The sequence below is a fragment of the Narcine bancroftii genome, chromosome 5 (assembly GCF_036971445.1).
Source record: "Narcine bancroftii isolate sNarBan1 chromosome 5, sNarBan1.hap1, whole genome shotgun sequence".
Taxonomy (NCBI): Eukaryota; Metazoa; Chordata; class Chondrichthyes; order Torpediniformes; family Narcinidae; genus Narcine; species Narcine bancroftii.
In genome coordinates this window covers 205,187,075-205,208,129 of record NC_091473.1, presented here as the reverse complement: position 1 = coordinate 205,208,129, position 21,055 = coordinate 205,187,075, and the positions used below count along the sequence as shown (strand labels likewise).

At 45.6% G+C, this 21,055-nt stretch overlaps 2 gene segments (V, D, J or C); both read right to left on the bottom strand.

The window, feature by feature from the left end:
* Window positions 1-861: 861 nt before the first annotated feature.
* Window positions 862-1,568, bottom strand: LOC138765485 (T cell receptor alpha variable 20-like). The segment is given in 2 exon segments: window positions 862-1,205; window positions 1,494-1,568. Coding segments are annotated over 2 exon segments (390 nt in total).
* Window positions 1,569-11,040: 9,472 nt separating this feature from the next.
* Window positions 11,041-11,746, bottom strand: LOC138765484 (T cell receptor alpha variable 20-like). The segment is given in 2 exon segments: window positions 11,041-11,384; window positions 11,673-11,746. Coding segments are annotated over 2 exon segments (390 nt in total).
* Between the last annotated feature and the right edge of the window lie 9,309 nt (window positions 11,747-21,055).

Here is a 21,055-nt window from a genome sequence, read left to right as displayed (position 1 = left end):
GGGGATTTTAACGTCCCAAAGATATAAGGTAACACTTGTGGGGTAAGTAGTGTCAGTGACTCTGCTTGGCGTCCCGCAGACATTTCCGTGTGTTACTACATTTCCCCTTTTGTTCCTGGAATGAAGCTCGCAGTGCAAGATATGAGAAAAATTGCGCTGAGCCGGTAGGGACACGCGCTGACCAATCTGTCAGAGGCTCACCAAGCTGAACGGCCCACAGAATCAACAAATAACTGAATGGGGACGAAACCAGCATGAAGATAAACAGCGAATATTTCAACATTTTAGTCGAAGACTGGGTGGTCGCGTCAGTGGCGGCCCATCCTCTAGGATACACAGGAGGGCGCCCTCCTCGCACATCGGCTCAATAGGGCGCAGTTACTGGACCAATGGAATCTAGTTATTAATGTTGGCTGTTCTCATGTTCAGTCATTTTCGCTCGTGTTTCGCTGTCTACATTTACACTCCCCACGTCTTTATCTTCTTCACTCTCGCTCATCCCTTCCCATCACCTCCGCTTGTTTTCCTGGGCCCCCTCGCTGCTTCTCCCGTTCTGTTTCGACTCCACTCCCTCTTACACTTATTTAACCTTTAGAGAGTTGTGATAACCTCTCCCTCCCATCTATCTAAACAACAATCGATCGTTTAAGTACAATATTCCAGCAAATAGCTGTCTATTTCTTCAAGACTTTCAACCTCTCACCTCAGACACAGAGCACGCAGAGAGAGAGAAACGATCATAGGAGGGCAGATCTCAACACACTCCACGTTCCTGCAGACTCTCCAAGAAGGTCGCGCTACCGCTTCCATTCCGTGATCGAGGGCGCCCCCGACCCACTGCGTCCGATTAAATTTCGTGTGCTACGTTTTTTGTACGGATCTGCCACTGCTCAGGAACAGCGTGTGCTTCACTGCGCAGAGATACACGGCGGAATCTTCTACAAGGCTTTTAGAGATGTTAAGGTGGGATTTCTGACTCTTTTTCTCCAATATACCCGATATCCTCTCCGGACAATCTGGAGACGGAAACGCCTCTCCTGACGCGTAGATTTTCAGCAGATATTTGGGAGATTTTCCAGGATGATGAATGTACCAAATATATGCCGTCAGGCTCTTCGAGTAACTGCAGCTCAGTGATACGATCTGCCCTTCATAGACCACCAATTCCGTGGGGTCTTGACTAACTGAGTCGTTCCCACTCGCCCCTGGAACAAAACAGAAGGTGTTAATCGCGCTGATCCCACTGGACACTTGTTGACCAATCACTCTCACCAGGTAGAACGGCGCAAACAATCAGCCAACAGCACAGTAGGAAAATGATGCCCGGACTCAAATCGGAGGAAGAATATTTTACAAATGCTCGATTATATAAGAGCGCGATTCCAAGTCGGAAGCAACATTTTGGGGAATTGTCAATTTTCATTAGGTTAAAGCTGGAGATACAAAGAGAAAAGACGATGGATAGACGTCGCTGACCAATCAGACAGTCTCACCAGTCAGAAAGGCCCACAGAAGCAGCAAACAACTCAGGAGGGACATGGTACGCGGATTAAGGTCTAAAGCGAAGATTTCCCTCTGTTACCGCTGTACCAGGGTGGGGCGATGTTATAAGCGAAATGACGCCTGGGCCAGATATGAGAGTGTTTACCTCACACAGGATTGGTTCGTGTGGCCATAATTGAACCAACCAGACTGAGTTGATAAGACAATCCCCATCTCGTTCCCCGTCCTTCGCTCAGTTTCTCCCTCTATGTCCACTTCCCGCGTCTTTCTCCTGCCCTCTTTGCATCTCCTCCCTCGCTTTCCCTCACTCCTCCGTCTCACCCCTGCATTCATTCTACGGTTCTACCTCACTCTGTCTCACTCTTTCACCTGCTTAACCTTTCTCAATCCTCAACACGCTCTATCCACTTCTTTCTACCCTTTTCTCTATAACCACATCCCATCTCAGAATGAGCCTGTGTACCTCCGCAATATCCCAGGAAGCGTGTGAATCGCACCGAACAGAGACAAACGGACAAGTCCACTTCAGAATCTCCGGAGATAATGACAAAGAATATCCGACCCCTTTTCTCCAAGGAATCCTTCTTCCTGTCCGTGCAATAGTGAGACAGACCATCTACCCCTGAGCTGCGGATTTTCCAGCAAATATATCTGACAGGGGGTTTGTATCCGAACTGGAAGGGGACCTATATCCTTGCAGGCAGGTTTGCTGATGCTGTTCCGGAGGGTTAAGTTTGATTTGTAGGGGGAAGGAAACCAGACTGTGAGAGCTGATAGTGAGGTGGACGTGGATAAATATCATGTGAGGACTGCGTGTATAGACAGAAATCAAAGGTTTGCACACGATAGAAATGTTCTATTTATTTTAAGGCAACGAGTATTGCCACAAAGGCGGGCGGTTTTCAGGCGTGGAATCACGACTTTATTGCCTTTAGTGAGACGTGGTTGCAGGAGCAGTAGGACTGGCAGCACATTGCTCCAGGATTCTCTCTTTCTGACATGATGTGGGAGGGTGAAAGGGGGAAGAGTGAGATTAGACAGGAGAGGACTCGTCCTCAGAGGCCATATGGATGTAGTTCACCAACGGGTATGATGCGGCCACACTGAAAGGGTTGTATTATAGACCGTACAATAGTCCAAGAGAATTGACGGTGCAAATCTGAAAAGAGTAAGCAGACCGATGTAAGAAACAGAAAGTTGGGATAGTAGGTGATTTTAATTTTCCATATATTGACTGGACCCCCATGTGGTAAAAGGGCTGGGTGGCTTAACGTTTGTCAAATCTGTTCAGGAAAGATTTCTTAATCAATATATATAGGTGCCAACGAGAGCTGATGCAATACTTTATGTCCTTATTTTCAATTTACTTATGCATATGGACAGGTCTAACCGTCGTGTTAATATTATAAATTGGTGAGAGGCCAATTTATGGAAATGAGAAAGGATCGAGGAAGAGTGGACTGGAATAATCTGTTTAATGGCAAATATGTGTTCAGTCAGTGGAAGGTCTTCAAATGCGACATTTTGAGAGAGCAGATTTTGCCCGTTCCTGTCACGATTAAAGGCACAGATAACAGGCAGAGGGAACCTTGGTTTTCGAGGACATTTGCGATCTGGTGAAGAAGGTGTAAAGTGTGTATAGGGAACAAATAGCAATTAGCTACGAGAAAAGTATAGAAAATATGAGATAAATAAGTCAAATCTATCATAGGTAATCCAAAAATTGCAGTAATGGGATGTGGTTGTAAATCAATATTCAAAACAGTAGATATAATGGAAAAAACTTCCTTCCAATAATTCTGTAAAGAGGGACAGGACCAAAACATATGTGTAAGGGAAGCTATTTCCAATTGACATTTATCACATATAGGATCGATATGAGAATAAAAGCGATGGAGCTTATCTTTAGACATATGAGCTCTATGAACAACTTTAAACTCTATTAGTGAATGTTTTGCACCTATGATAGATTTGACTTATTTATCTCTTCCTGCGGATCGTATGATTGCTTTTCTTACACTAATGGCTAGAAGATCTATACTATTGAATTGGAAAGAGGTTAATCCTCCCACTGTTTTCCAATGGTTTACCCAAACTATACTATGTTTAAATTTAGAGAAAATTAGAAACTCTGTCTATGAATCCCCTTCTAAGTTTGAGTTAACCTGGCGACCATTTATTCAATATTTTCATTTGTGGTGAGTTGATCTGGCTCTGTTTTCTTTCTATGATTATGTATGATAATTGGGCTGTAAGTTGAAATCGGAGTGATCGGCGTGGTTTAGCAATATCTGTAGGTTTTTTTTGTTTTTTTTTTGTTTTTTTAATTCAGATTTGTTTTTTCTTCTTTTTTGGGGTATTTTTTTCCCTTTTTTCATACATTGTTATTAATTATATCTTTTTTTTAGAGATATTTCACACCTTAAACTGATGTAAAAAAAACTTTATGATATATTTTTATTCTGTAATATTATTGTTTAATATCTCTGTATTAATTCATTACTTACTATGTATTTTTTATATCTCTTTGAACTGTATGTGTTTATAAATTATAATAATAATAAAAAGATTGAAAAAGAAAGAAAATATGAGAACATTAGGAGTTCTGTGTGCTCTTCTGGTCGCCAAACTATACGAAGGGTATATTTAAGATTGAAAGAGTGCAGAGAGATTTGCTACGATGTTTCGAGTATTCAGGAGTTGAATTACAGGGAAAGATTACACAGGTTAGGACTTGTAGCGTAGAGGAATAAGGGGATGCTTGATTGAGATTTACTAATTTAAGAGAGTTGTAGACACTGTAAAATTGAGTAGGCTCTTTCAACTTAGATTTGGAGAGATAACTACAAGAGGACACCGCTTTATGGTGAAAGGGGAAAGGTTGAGGGGGAACCTCCACTCAGAGAGTGGCGGGAGTGTGATCGAGTTGCCATATGACTGCCTCACTCTGAGTCTCGCGTCCTCTGTCTCCGGTTTTGTTTCCACCCACATCCGATTTCAGAATCAACTTTTGTGCATTTCCGCAATTTCCAAAGAACAGTGTGAGCGGCACCGCGCAGAGATACACTGCCAAGTCCGCTTCAACAGCTTTCGAAACATTGAGGTGGAATATCCAGTCCCTTTTCTCCAAAGGAACCGTCATCCTGTTCGGACGATCGTGAGACCGAAACGCATTGAATTGTATGTTATATCCAAGATCTCACGGTCCACGGGAATTGTAACGTCTCCAAAAAATAAGGTTACACCTCTCGGGTTACTAGTGTCAGTGCCACTTCTTGTATTACCGCGGCCATGTCCGTGTGTCACAGCATTTCCCCATTTGTTTCGGAAAGAAGCAATCAGTGCAGATCTACGAGGAAATAGTCTGAGCCGGGAGGGACACGCGCTGACAAATTAGACAGAGGTTCTCCAAGCAGAACGGCCCACAGAATCAGAAAAACACTGAATGGGAAGGAATCCAGGATGAATATGAACAGAAGCATCTTTCAACGTCTTCGCCCGATATGTGACTGTGGGATCGCGTCAGTAGCGGCCCATCATCTAGGAGGCACAGGAGGGCGCATTCCTCGCACATCGTCACAATAGTGATAGAACCAATGAAATCTGGTTACTAATCTTGGCCGTTCTCATTCTCACTCTTTTTCCCACGTGTTACTTGTCTATATTTACACACCAGACGTCTCTCTCTTCTTCACTCTTGCTCATCCCTTTCCTTCATCTTCACATGTTTTCCTGCACCCTCTCGCCGCTTCTCCTGTTCTCTTTCACTTCCTTCCTTGAGGCGACTCCGCCTTCCACTTAGTTAATCTTTCGAGAGCAGTGCCAATCTCTCCCTCCCTTCAACCTTAGCCATGTTCACTCATGGATGTTCAGCCAAGTTCACCCCAAACTCAATCTACAAATTAGCTGAAGGCGCCACCAGGGCTGCCCAAATAAATGGAAACGATGAGTCCGAATGAGGGATAGTGATCGAGAACCAGTTTGGCTGGTTCTAGAACGACAATTATGTTTTTAATATCATCAAGACCAAGGAGCTAGTTGTTCATTTTAGCAATAACAGGTTTGAGGGATCGCTAGTCCCACCGACCCGCGTGGCTAAGATTTTTTAATCTTCTCACCTTCCATCGAAAGAACATTGCTTCATTTTCCTACAATATACTGACAAATACCTATCTGTTTCACACTCTCCCCTGACTTCCAACCTCCAATTCAGACCAAGAGCACTCAGAGAAAGAGAAACGCTCAGAGAATGGCAAATCTCCTGCAACTCCGCGTTATAGCAGGCCCTTCAGGTAGATCGCGCTGTCGCTTCCATTCCGTTGACGGGTGCGCCCCTGAGCCACAGTGTCCGATTAAATTCCATGAGGTTCGGTTTTTTGTGTGGATCTGCCAGCCCATCTGCAGCTGCGTGAGATACACGACGGATTCCTCCACAAGGCTTTCAGAGATGTTGAGGTGGGATTTCATTACCTTTTTCACCAAATAACGCGTTATTTTCTCAGGACAATCGTGAGTCTGAAACACGATTCGGGACGTGTAGATTTTCGCCAAATATTTTGGAGATTCTCCGGGATATTGAATGTACCAAAAATTAGTGTCGGGGCTAATCAAGTAACTACATCTCATTGATACGATCTGCCCTTTATCCACTAACATTTGCGGCGGGCTTTGGGTCACCGAATCCTTTGCCCTCGCCCCTGGAACAAAACAAAATGTGTGAACGCCGCTGGATGGCACTGAACCCGCGCGGCACTAGTTGACCAATTGGTCTCAACAGGCGGAACGGTGCATATAATCAGCCAACAAATCAGTAGGAACATGATGCCCGGTCTAAATTCGGAGGTATCAGGTTGCGTACCCACGTCGGGAGCAGCAGAAACTCTGTATGTGTCCCCGTTTCCCTCGTACGAAAATGGCGAAGAGCGAGAGAGGGGGGGAACGAGTGCGACAGTGAAACCGCGAGGAAGTTCAGTAAACACAGAGAGTGTGTAAATGAGTAAGCGGAGGAAGAAGGTGCAAGGAAGAGCAAAGGAAGATGGGGAAATTCTCCGTCTTTAATTAGGTTAAAGCTAGAGATTTGTAGAGAGAGGACAATGGGCAGAAGTCGCTGACCAGTCAGACAGGCTCACTAGTCAGAACGGCCCAAAGAATCACCAAACCATTCACGAAGAACATGGTATGTGGATTAAGATCATCAACGAAGGTTTCCTTATGTTACCGCAGTACAATTGGTGGGGCGATGTTATGAGCGGTCTAACACTTGGGACAGATATGAGAGTGTTTCCATCATACAGGACTGGTTGGTGTGGTCATTATCCAACCAATAAGAACGTGTTAGTGAAGACAGTTTGCATCGCGTTCCAATCGCTTCACGAACCCTCTACCTGTTCACTCCCCGCATCTACCCTTTCTTTAATGTCCTCCCTCGCCCTCTTTCTCCTTCTTTCGTTCTATTCTTGACGCTCACTCTGTCTCACATTTTCACCTGTTCAACATTAAGCAATCCCTAACCTGCTCTAGCATCCTCTTTCTCGCGTTTCATTTCAAACCACATACGATTTGTGCGATCAGCTATTTCCAAAGAACAGCGTGAGCCACACCGCCCTGGGATAAACCATCAAGTCCGCTACAAAGGTTTTCGACTTATTGAGGTGAAATATCCGGCCCCTTTTCTCCAACGTCATCCTGTCCAGTCAAACGTGAGGCAGAACCACGTCGTCTCGGTTATAATTTTTAAGCATTTAATATATGGGCCACGATATTTCAATTTGTGTCTGAACGAAACACGCAATGAATGTAATATGCGAGAAATTGCGCTGAACCGGGAGGGACGCAAGCTACCAAATCAGTCAGAGGTTCGCCAAGAGGATCGGTCCACAAAATCAGAAAACAACTGAAAGGGGGGGAAGTCAGGATAAACAATTAATTCTTCCCACTTTTGCATTTCCTCGCGGTCCTCTCTCTCCCTCTATTTCCATTCCGCTCTCTCACTCTCTCTCTCTCTCTCTCTCTCTCTCTCTCTCTCTCTCTCTCTCTCTCTCTCTCTCTCTCACACACACACACACAGGCACACACACACACACACACACACACACACACACACACACACACACACACACACACACACACACACACATCTATCTATCTCTCTCTCTCATTCTGTGTCTCGGTCTATGTGAGTTTCCCTCTGTCCCCGTTGACAGAAACAAAATCAATTCTCATCTCTTTTCCTTCCATAGCCAATTATCAACTGTCGCTTTGAACTGCCCCACTCCCCCACCCCCCACCCCACCCTCCCCCCAACAAACCCGGTCAGTCTGCAGTCTTAATTTTAACACATTCAGTAGATTTTCTTATTCATTGAAAAAGGGCTCAGACCAGAAATATCGGTGAGGTATCTTTCCCTCCTTTTGGGTTCTGCAGCACCGGCTGTGTTGCTCCAGCATTTCTATGAGATTTTGCTTCCACGTTGCTCTCTCCTGTTGCCCATCAGGAGCAAGTTAACGGACTTGGAGGAAATGTTTTCGCCGTTTGGTTATCGAGCGCATTAACACCTATCACTTGAAGGAACTGCACACACTTCAATTCGCCCATCGCCCGTCGCCACAAGTGACGACCGCCCCCCACCCCCACCCCTCCTGTTGACGGTCCACTCTTTATTAAATCACCTATACCGCTGAAATACCATGGTGGGTTTGCTGTTCAAGGACTAATGCCCGGCGTTCAACGCCCACACAGTTGCAAAGCGGATGACCAATCTAAGGGATCCGGTACTTTGTCCAGCCATCTGTTACTGGATCTGTGACATCCTCATTGGAAGCCCCCAACAGTGCTCATCGGCAACATCACCTCCTCTCCGATGATCAGAAACACGCATCAATGCCTGTTTTGTTCCCTACTCTATGCCATATGCACTCATGAATGTGGGGCCACGCTCTTGCCCTACCCGCGCCGCCTTTATCAACTTCTCAATTTCCATCACAAAAACATAACTTCCCTTTTCCCACTATATTCTGGGAAACAGCTGTTCACTTTTTCTCCCTCGCTGTCATCCTACCTTCAACCTCAAAGAAACGAAACGGATGCAGAGAAAAAGAAACGCAAGATGAGGGAAAATCTCCAGCACCTCGGCGTTGACTTCACCCTTCTATTAATCTGACTGACAGAACTGGCTTCTGGGGACCGAGAGAGCCCCCAAGCCACCGCGCGTGATGACAATTCTCGAGGTGAGTTTTTGTGCAGATCCCCGCCGCTCTGGAACAGCGTGAGCTCCACGGCGCAGAGATGCACGGCGGAATCATCCACGCGGATTTGTGAGATATTAAGGTGGAATCTCTGGCTCGTTTTCTCTAAGGAACCCGATATCCTCTCAGGACAATCGCGAGAAGGAAACACGTCTCCTGACAGTTGGATTTTCAGCAAATATTTTGGAGATACTCCGGGATGTTGAATGTACCAAAAATAAGCGTAGGTTGTCATCGAGTAACTACAGTTCAGTTCCACAAACTGCCCTTCATCGACTATCATTTCCGGCGGTCTTTGTGTCACTGATTCATTCGCACTGGCCCCTGGAACAAAGCAGAATGAGTGAACACCGCTGGTCCGTACTGCACCCGCGCGACACTTGTTGACCAATCTGTCTCAGCTGGCAGATCGGCCCTAAGATTCTGCCCAATCTTCAGGAGGAACATGATGCTCGGCTTCAATTCGGAAGAAAGAAATTTTCTAAATGCTCGCCCGACACAAGGTCGCAAACTCAAGTCGGATGCTGAAAAATGTCTTTGGGAGACTGGACTTGTTTCTCTCTCATTAGAATGGCGAGGAGCGACAGAGAGAGAGAGAGAGAGAGAGAGAAAGGGGGCGCGCGACGTAGATCAGTACGTAGACAGTGAACGAGTAAACGAGTAAACGGACGGAGAGCTAAGGAGTTTGATTCTTGGGGGGAACTCATCTAACTTTACTAAGGTTAAAGTTAAAAACACGTGGACTACCGGGGATGGTAACATATCGGACATGCTCACCAGTCAAAACGACCAAAAGAATCGGCAAAAAACACACAACAGCCATGATCTGCGGATTAAGGTCAAAGGCGAAGATTTCCCCGTATTACAGCTGAACATAGGGAAATACGGATCGGTCGATGTTATGAGCGGACAAACACCCTGGGTCAGAAATGAATGCGTTTCCTTCACATAGGATTGGTTGATGATCTCATTCGTGAACCAATCAGACCGCGTTGAGAAGACAGTCTTCATCGAGCTCTCCTTTCACGGTTTCTCCCTCTATCTGTGCATTCCCAGTGTCTTCCGTCTTTTTATCTCCTCCCTCGGTCCCTCTTTCCGCTTCTTTCATTCTATTCCTCTAGCTCATTCTATCTAACATTTTCACCTGCTCGGCCTTTCGCAATCACTAACATGATCTCCCGTCCTCTTCCTCCCGTTTTGATTCCACCCACATCCGATTTCAGAATCAGGTTTTGTGCGTCACCGCAATTTCCAAAGAACAGAGTGAGCCGCACCGCACAGATATACACGGTCAAGTCGGCTTCAAGAGCTTTCGAGATATTGAGATGTAATATTCGGACCCTTTTCTCCAATGTAACCGTCATCCTGTCCAGACGATCGTGAGTCTGAACCACATCGAACTGGATGTTATATCCAAGATTTGACGATCCACGGGGATTTTAACGTCCCAAAGATATAAGGTAAGACTTGTGGGGTAAGTAGTGTCAGTGACTCTGCTTGGCGTCCCGCAGACATTTCCGTGTGTTACTACATTTCCCCTTTTGTTCCTGGAATGAAGCTCGCAGTGCAAGATATGAGAAGAATTGCGCTGAGCCGGTAGGGACACGCGCTGTCCAATCTGTCAGAGGCTCACCAAGCTGAACGGCCCACAGAATCAACAAATAACTGAATGGGGACGAAACCAGCATGAAGATAAACAGCGAATATTTCAACATTTTAGTCGAAGACTGGGTGGTCGCGTCAGTGGCGGCCCATCCTCTAGGATACACAGGAGGGCGCCCTCCTCGCACATCGGCTCAATAGGGCGCAGTTACTGGACCAATGGAATCTAGTTATTAATGTTGGCTGTTCTCATGTTCAGTCATTTTCGCTCGTGTTTCGCTGTCTACATTTACACTCCCCACGTCTTTATCTTCTTCACTCTCGCTCATCCCTTCCCATCACCTCCGCTTGTTTTCCTGGGCCCCCTCGCTGCTTCTCCCGTTCTGTTTCGACTCCACTCCCTCTTACACTTATTTAACCTTTAGAGAGTTGTGATAACCTCTCCCTCCCATCTATCTAAACAACAATCGATCGTTTAAGTACAATATTCCAGCAAATAGCTGTCTATTTCTTCAAGACTTCCAACCTCTCACCTCAGACACAGAGCACGCAGAGAGAGAGAAACGATCATAGGAGGGCAGATCTCAACACACTCCACGTTCCTGCAGACTCTCCAAGAAGGTCGCGCTACCGCTTCCATTCCGTGATCGAGGGCGCCCCCGACCCACTGCGTCCGATTAAATTTCGTGTGCTACGTTTTTTGTACGGATCTGCCACTGCTCAGGAACAGCGTGTGCTTCACTGCGCAGAGATACACGGCGGAATCTTCTACAAGGCTTTTAGAGATGTTAAGGTGGGATTTCTGACTCTTTTTCTCCAATATACCCGATATCCTCTCCGGACAATCTGGAGACGGAAACGCCTCTCCTGACGCGTAGATTTTCAGCAGATATTTGGGAGATTTTCCAGGATGATGAATGTACCAAATATATGCCGTCAGGCTCTTCGAGTAACTGCAGCTCAGTGATACGATCTGCCCTTCATAGACCACCAATTCCGTGGGGTCTTGACTAACTGAGTCGTTCCCACTCGCCCCTGGAACAAAACAGAAGGTGTTAATCGCGCTGATCCCACTGGACACTTGTTGACCAATCACTCTCACCAGGTAGAACGGCGCAAACAATCAGCCAACAGCACAGTAGGAAAATGATGCCCGGACTCAAATCGGAGGAAGAATATTTTACAAATGCTCGATTATATAAGAGCGCGATTCCAAGTCGGAAGCAACATTTTGGGGAATTGTCAATTTTCATTAGGTTAAAGCTGGAGATACAAAGAGAAAAGACGATGGATAGACGTCGCTGACCAATCAGACAGTCTCACCAGTCAGAAAGGCCCACAGAATCAGCAAACAACTCAGGAGGGACATGGTACGCGGATTAAGGTCTAAAGCGAAGATTTCCCTCTGTTACCGCTGTACCAGGGTGGGGCGATGTTTTAAGCGAAATGACGCCTGGGCCAGATATGAGAGTGTTTACCTCACACAGGATTGGTTCGTGTGGCCATAATTGATCCGACCAGACTGAGTTGATAAGACAATCCCCATCTCGTTCCCCGTCCTTCGCTCAGTTTCTCCCTCTATGTCCACTTCCCGCGTCTTTCTCCTTCCCTCTTTGTATCTCCTCCCTCGCTTTCCCTCACTCCTCCGTCTCACCCCTTCATTCTTTCTACGGTTCTACCTCACTCTGTCTCACTCTTTCACCTGCTTAACCTTTCTCAATCCTCAACACGCTCTATCCACTTCTTTCTCCCCTTTTCTCTATAACCACATCCCATCTCAGAATGAGCCTGTGTACCTCCGCAATATCCCAGGAAGCGTGTGAATCGCACCGAACAGAGACAAACGGACAAGTCCACTTCAGAATCTCCGGAGATAATGACAAAGAATATCCGACCCCTTTTCTCCAAGGAATCCTTCTTCCTGTCCGTGCAATAGTGAGAAAGACCCTCTACCCCTGAGCTGCGGATTGTCCAGCAAATATATCCGACAGGGGGTTTGTATCCGAACTGGAAGGGGACCTATATCCTTGCAGGCAGGTTTGCTGATGCTGTTCCGGAGGGTTAAGTTTGATTTGTAGGGGGAAGGAAACCAGATTGTGAGAGCTGATAGTGAGGTGGACGTGGATAAATATCATGTGAGGACTGCGCGTATAGACAGAAATCAAAGGTTTGCACACGATAGAAATGTTCTATTTATTTTAATGCAACGAGTATTGCCACAAAGGCGGGCGGTTTTCAGGCGTGGAATCACGGCTTTATTGCCTTTAGTGAGACGTGGTTGCAGGGGCAGTAGGACTGGCAGCACATTGCTCCAGGATTCTCTCTTTCTGACATGATGTGGGAGGGTGAAAGGGGGAAGAGTGAGATTAGACAGGACAGGACTCGTCCTCAGAGGCCATATGGATGTAGTTCACCAACGGGTATGATGCGGCCACACTGAAAGGGTTGTATTATAGACCGTACAATAGTCCAAGAGAATTGACGGTGCAAATCTGAAAAGAGTAAGCAGACCGATGTAAGAAACAGAAAGTTGGGATAGTAGGTGATTTTAATTTTCCATATATTGACTGGACCCCCATGTGGTAAAAGGGCTGGGTGGCTTAACGTTTGTCAAATCTGTTCAGGAAAGATTTCTTAATCAATATATATAGGTGCCAACGAGAGCTGATGCAATACTTTATGTCCTTATTTTCAATTTACTTATGCATATGGACAGGTCTAACCCTCGAGTTAATATTATAAATTGGTGAGAGGCCAATTTATGGAAATGAGAAAGGATCGAGGAAGAGTGGACTGGAATAATCTGTTTAATGGCAAATATGTGTTCAGTCAGTGGAAGGTCTTCAAATATGACATTTTGAGAGAGCAGATTTTGCCCGTTCCTGTCACGATTAAAGGCACAGATAACAGGCAGAGGGAACCTTGGTTTTCGAGGACATTTGCGATCTGGTGAAGAAGGTGTAAAGTGTGTATAGGGAACAAATAGCAATTAGCTACGAGAAGAGTATAGAAAATATGAGATAAATAAGTCAAATCTATCATAGGTAATCCAAAAATTGCAGTAATGGGATGTGGTTGTAAATCAATATTCAAAACAGTAGATATAATGGAAAAAATTTCCTTCCAATAATTCTGTAAAGAGGGACAGGACCAAAACATATGTGTAAGGGAAGATATTTCCAACTGGCATTTATCACATATAGGATCGATATGAGAATAAAAGCGATGGAGTTTATCTTTAGACATATGAGCTCTATGAACAACTTTAAACTCGATTAGTGAATGTTTTGCACCTATGATAGATTTGACTTATTTATCCCTTCCTGCGGATCGTATGATTGCTTTTCTTACACTAATGGCTAGAAGATCTATACTATTGAATTGGAAAGAGGTTAATCCTCCCACTGTTTTCCAATGGTTTACCCAAACTATACTATGTTTAAATTTAGAGAAAATTAGAAACTCTGTCTATGAATCCCCTTCTAAGTTTGAGTTAACCTGGCGACCATTTATTCAATATTTTCATTTGTGGTGAGTTGATCTGGCTCTGTTTTCTTTCTATGATTATGTATGATAATTGGGCTGTAAGTTGAGATCGGAGTGATCGGCGTGGTTTAGCTATATCTGTAGGTTTTTTTTGTTTTTTTTTAAGTTTTTTTAATTCAGATTTGTTTTTTCTTCTTTTTTGGGGTATTTTGTTCTCTTTTTTCATATATTGTTATTAATTATATCTTTTTTTAGAGATAGTTCACACCTTAAACTGATGTAAAAAACACTTTATGATATATTTTTATTCTGTAATATTATTGTTCAATATCTCTGTATTAATTCATTACTTACTATGTATTTTTTATATCTCTTTGAACTGTATGTGTTTATAAATTTTAATAATAATAAAAAGATTGAAAAAGAAAGAAAATATGAGAACATTAGGAGTTCTGTGTGCTCTTCTGGTCGCCAAACTATACGAAGGGTATATTTAAGATTGAAAGAGTGCAGAGAGATTTGCTACGATGTTTCGACTATTCAGGAGTTGAATTACAGGGAAAGATTACACAGGTTAGGACTTGTAGCGTAGAGGAATAAGGGGATGCTTGATTGAGATTTACTAATTTAAGAGAGTTGTAGACACTGTAAAATTGAGTAGGCTCTTTCAACTTAGATTTGGAGAGATAACTACAAGAGGACACCGCTTTATGGTGAAAGGGGAAAGGTTGAGGGGGAACCTCCACTCAGACAGTGGCTGGAGTGTGATCGAGTTGCCATATGACTGCCTCACTCTGAGTCTCGCGTCCTCTGTCTCCGGTTTTGTTTCCACCCACATCCGATTTCAGAATCAGCTTTTGTGCATTTCCGCAATTTCCAAAGAACAATGTGAGCGGCACCGCGCAGAGATACACGGCCAAGTCCGCTTCAACAGCTTTCGAAACATTGAGGTGGAATATCCAGTCCCTTTTCTCCAAAGGAACCGTCATCCTGTCCGGACGATCGTGAGACCGAAACGCATTGAATAGTATGTTATATCCAAGATCTCACGGTCCACGGGAGTTGTAACGTCTCCAAAAAATAAGGTTACACCTCTCGGGTTACTAGTGTCAGTGCCACTTCTTGTCTTACCGCGGCCATGTCCGTGTGTCACAGCATTTCCCCATTTGTTTCGGAAAGAAGCAAGCAGTGCAGATCTGCGAGGAAATAGTCTGAGCCGGGAGGGACACGCGCTGAATAATTAGACAGTGGTTCTCCAAGCAGAACGGCCCACAGAATCAGAAAAACACTGAATGGGAAGGAATCCAGGATGAATATGAACAGAAGCATCTTTCAACGTCTTTGCCCGATATGTGACTGTGGGATCGCGTCAGTAGCGGCCCATCATCTTGGAGGCACAGGAGGGCGCATTCCTCGCACATCGTCACAATAGTGATAGAACCAATGAAATCTGGTTACTAATCTTGGCCGTTCTCATTCTCACTCTTTTTCCCACGTGTTACTTGTCTATATTTACACACCAGACGTCTCTCTCTTCTTCACTCTTGCTCATCCCTTTCCTTCATCTTCACATGTTTTCCTGCACCCTCTCGCCGCTTCTCCTGTTCTCTTTCACTTCCTTCCTTGAGGCGACTCCGTCTTCCACTTAGTTAATCTTTCGAGAGCAGTGCCAATCTCTCCCTCCCTTCAACCTTAGCCATGTTCACTCATGGATGTTCAGCCAAGTTCACCCCAAACTCAATCTACAAATTAGCTGAAGGCGCCACCAGGGCTGCCCAAATAAATGGAAACGATGAGTCCGAATGTAGGATAGTGATCGAGAACCAGTTTGGCTGGTTCGAGAACGACAATTATGTTTTTAATATCATCAAGACCAAGGAGCTAGTTGTTCATTTTAGCAATAACAGGTTTGAGGGATCGCTAGTCCCACCGACCCGCGTGGCTAAGATTTTTTTAAACTTCTCACCTTCCATCTAAAGAACATTGCTTCATTTTCCTACAATATACTGACAAATACCTATCTGTTTCACCCTCTCCCCTGACTTCCAACCTCCAATTCAGACCAAGAGCACTCAGAGAAAGAGAAACGCTCAGAGAATGGCAAATCTCCTGCAACTCCACGTTATAGCAGGCCCTTCAGGTAGATCGCGCTGTCGCTTCCATTCCGTTGACGGGTGCGCCCCTGAGCCACAGTGTCCGATTAAATTCCATGAGGTTCTGTTTTTTTGTGTGGATCTGCCAGCCCATCTGCAGCTGCGTGAGATACACGACGGATTCCTCCACAAGGCTTTCAGAGATGATGAGGTGGATTTCATTACCTTTTTCACCAAATAACGCGTTATTTTCTCAGGATAATCGTGAGTCTGAACCACGATTCGGGACGTGTAGATTTTCGCCAAATATTTTGGAGATTCTCCGGGATATTGAATGTACCAAAAATTAGTGTCGGGGCTAATCAAGTAACTACATCTCATTGATACGATCTGCCCTTTATCCACTAACATTTGCGGCGGGCTTTGGGTCACCGAATCCTTTGCCCTCGCCCCTTGAACAAAATAAAATGTGTGAACTCCGCTGGATGGCACTGAACCCGCGCGGCACTAGTTGACCAATTAGTCTCAACAGGCGGAACGGTGCATATAATCAGCCAACAAATCAGTAGGAACATGATGCCCGGTCTAAATTCGGAGGTAGGATATTTTACAAATCCTCGACCATATCAGGTTGCGTACCCACGTCGGGAGCAGCAGAAACTCTGTATGTGTCCCCGTTTCCCTCGTACGAAAATGGCGAAGAGCGAGAGAGGGGGGGAACGAGAGCGACAGTGAAACCGCGAGGAAGTTCAGTAAACACAGAGAGTGTGTAAATGAGTAAGCGGAGGAAGAACGTGCAAGGAAGAGCAAAGGAAGTTGGGGAAATTGTCCGTCTTTAATTACGTTAAAGCTAGAGATTTGTAGAGAGAGGACAATGGGCAGAAGTCGCTGACCAGTCAGACAGGCTCACTAGTCAGAACGGCCCAAAGAATCACCAAACCATTCACGAAGAACATGGTATGTGGATTAAGATCATCAACGAAGGATTCCTTATGTTACCGCAGTACAATTGGTGGGGCGATGTTATGAGCGGTCTAACACTTGGGACAGATATGAGAGTGTTTCCATCATACAGGATTGGTTGGTGTGGTCATTATCCAACCAATAAGAACGCGTTAGTGAAGACAGTTTGCATCGCGTTCCCCTCGCTTCACAACCCTCTACCTGTTCACTCCCCGCATCTACCCTTTTTTTAATCTCCTCCCTCGCCCCCTTTCTCCTTCTTTCGTTCTATTCTTGACGCTCACTCTGTCTCACATTTTCACCTGTTCAACATTAAGCAATCCCTAACCTGCTCTAGCATCCTCTTTCTCGCGTTTCATTTCAAACCACATACGATTTGTGCGTCCAGCTATTTCCAAAGAACAGCGTGAGCCACACCGCCCTGAGATAAACCATCAAGTCCGCTACAAAGGTTTTCGACTTATTGAGGTGAAATATCCGGCCCCTTTTCTCCAACGTCATCCTGTCCAGTCAAACGTGAGGCAGACCACGTCGTCTCGGTTATAATTTTTAAGCATTTAATATATGGGCCACGATATTTCAATTTGTGTCTGAACGAAACACGCAATGAATGTAATATGCGAGAAATTGCGCTGAGCCGGGAGGGACGCGAGCTACCCAATCAGTCAGAGGTTCGCCAAGTGGATCGGTCCACAAAATCAGCAAACAACTGAAAGGGGGGGAAGTCAGGATAAACAATTAATTTTTCCCACTTTTGCATTTCCCCGAGGCCCTCTCTCTCCCTCTATTTCGATTCCGCTCTCTCACTCTCTCTCTCTCTCTCTCTCTCTCTCTCTCTCTCTCTCTCTCTCTCCCTCTCTCTCTGTCACTCTCTCTCTCTCACACACACACACACACACACACACACACACACACACATCTATCTATCTCTATCTCTCATTCTGTGTCTCGGTCTATGTGAGTTTCCCTCTGTCCCCGTTGACAGAAACAAAATCAATTCTCATCTCTTTACCTTCCATAGCCAATTATCAACTGTCGCTTTGAACTGCCCCTCTCCCCCAACCCCCCCCCCCCCCCACCCCCACCAACAACAAACCCGGTCAGTCTGCAGTCTTAATTTTAACACATTCAGGAGATTTTCTTATTCATTGAAGAAGGGCTCAGACCCGAAATATCGGTGAGGTATCTTTCCCTCCTTTTGGGTTCTGCAGCACCGGCTGTGTTGCTCCAGCATTTCTATGAGATTTTGCTTCCACGTTGCTCTCTCCTGTTGCCCATCAAGAGCAAGTTAACGGACTTGGAGGAAATGTTTTCGCCGTTTGGTTATCGAGCGCATTAACACCTATCACTTGAAGGATCTGGACACACTTCAATTCGCCCATCACCCGTCGCCACAGGTGACGACCGCCCCCACCCCCACCCCTACCGTTGACGGTCCACTCTTTATTAAATCACCTATACCGCTGAAATACCATGGTGGGTTTGCTGTTCAAGGACTAATGCCCGGCGTTCAACGCCCACACAGTTGCAAAGCGGAAGACCAATCTAAAGGATCCGGTACTTTGTCCAGCCATCTGTTACTGGATCTGTGACATCCTCATTGGAAGCCCCCAACAGTGCTCATCGGCAACATCACCTCCTCTACGATGATCAGAAACACGCATCAATGCCTGCTTTGTCCCCTACTCTATGCCATATGCACTCATGAATGTGGGGCCACGCTCTTGTCCTACCCGCGCCGCCTTTATCAAATTCTCAATTTCCATCACAAAAACATAACTTCCCTTTTCCCACTATATTCTGGGAAACAGCTGTTCACTTTTTCTCCCTCGCTGTCATCCTACCTTCAACCTCAAAGAAACGAAACGGATGCAGAGAAAAAGAAACGCAAGATGAGGGAAAATCTCCAGCACCTCGGCGTTGACTTCACCCTTCTATTAATCTGACTGACAGAACTGGCTTCTGGGGACCGAGAGCGCCCCCAAGCCACCGCGCGTGATGACAATTCTCGAGGTGTGTTTTTGTGCAGATCCCCGCCGCCCTGGAACAGCGTGAGCTCCACGGCGCAGAGATACACGGCGGAATCATCCACGCGGATTTGTGAGATATTAAGGTGGAATCTCTGGCTCGTTTTCTCTAAGGAACCCGATATCCTCTCAGGACAATCGCGAGAAGGAAACACGTCTCTTGACCGTTGGATTTTCAGCAAATATTTTGGAGATTCTCCGGGATGTTGAATGTACCAAAAATAAGCGTAGGTTGTCATCGAGTAACTACAGTTCAGTTCCACAAACTGCCCTTCATCGACTATCATTTCCGGCGGTCTTTGTGTCACTGAATCATTCGCACTGGCCCCTGGAACAAAGCAGAATGAGTGAACACCGCTGGACCGTACTGCACCCGCGCGACACTTGTTGACCAATCTGTCTCAGCTGGCAGATCGGCCCTAAGATTCTGCCCAATCTTCAGGAGGAACATGATGCTCGGCTTCAATTCGGAAGAAAGAAATTTTCTAAATGCTCGCCCGACACAAGGTCGAAAACTCAAGTCGGATGCTGAAAAATGTCTTTTGGAGACTGGACTTGTTTCTCACTCATTAGAATGGCGAGGAGCGACAGAGAGGGAGAGAGAGAGAGAGAGAGAGAGAGAGAGAGAGAGGGCGCGCGACGTATATCAGTACGTAGACAGTGAACGAGTAAACGAGTAAACGGAGGGAGAGCTAAGGAGTTTGATTCTTGGGGGGAACTCATCTAACTTTACTAATGTTAAAGTTAAAAACACGTGGACTACCGGGGATGGTAACATATCGGACATGCTCACCAGTCAAAACGACCCAAAGAATCGGCAAAAAAACACACAACAGCCATGATCTGCGGATTAAGGTCAAAGGCGAAGATTTCCCCGTATTACAGCTGAACATAGGGAAATACGGATCGGTCGATGTTATGAGCGGACAAACACCCTGGGTCAGAAATGAATGCGTTTCCTTCACATAGGATTGGTTGATGATCTCATTCGTGAACCAATCAGACCGCGTTGAGAAGACAGTCTTCATCGCGCTCTCCTTTCACGGTTTCTCCCTCTATCTGTGCATTCCCAGTGTCTTCCGTCTTTTTATCTCCTCCCTCGCTCCCTCTCTCCGCTTCTTTCATTCTATTCCTCTAGCTCATTCTATCTAGCATTTTCACCTGCTCGGCCTTTCGCAATCACTAACATGATCTCCCGTCCTCTTCATCCCCTTTTGATTCCACCCACATCCGATTTCAGAATCAGGTTTTGTGCGTCACCTCAATTTCCAAAGAACAGCGTGAGCCGCACCGCACAGATATACACGGTCAAGTGGGCTTCAAGAGCTTTCGAGATATTGAGATGTAATATTCGGACCCTTTTCTCCAATGTAACCGTCATCCTGTCCGGACGATCGTGAGTCTGAACCACATCGAACTGGATGTTATATCCAAGATTTGACGATCCACGGGGATTTTAACGTCCCAAAGATATAAGGTAACACTTGTCGGGTAAGTAGTGTCAGTGACTCTGCTTGGCGTCCCGCAGACATTTCCGTGTGTTACTACATTTCCCCTTTTGTTCCTGGAATGAAGCTCGCAGTGCAAGATATGAGAAGAATTGCGCTGAGCCGGTAGGGACACGCGCTGACCAATCTGTCAGAGGCTCACCAAGCTGAACGGCCCACAGAATCAACAAATAACTGAATGGGGAGGAAACCAGCATGAAGATAAACAGCGAATATTTCAACATTTTAGTCGAAGACTGGGTGGTCGCGTCAGTGGCGGCCCATCCTCTAGGATACACAGGAGGGCGCCCTCCTCGCACATCGGCTCAATAGGGCTCAGTTACTGGACCAATGGAATCTAGTTATTCATGTTGGCTGTTCTCATGTTCAGTCATTTTCGCTCGTGTTTCGCTGTCTACATTTACACTCCCCACGTCTTTATCTTCTTCACTCTCGCTCATCCCTTCCCATCACCTCCTCTTGTTTTCCTGGGCCCCCTCGCCGCTTCTCCCGTTCTGTTTCGACTCGACTACCTCTTACACTTATTTAACCTTTCGAGAGTAGTGATAACCTCTCCCTCCCATCTATCTAAACAACAATCGATCGTTTAAGTACAATATTCCAGCAAATAGCTGTCTATTTCTTCAAGA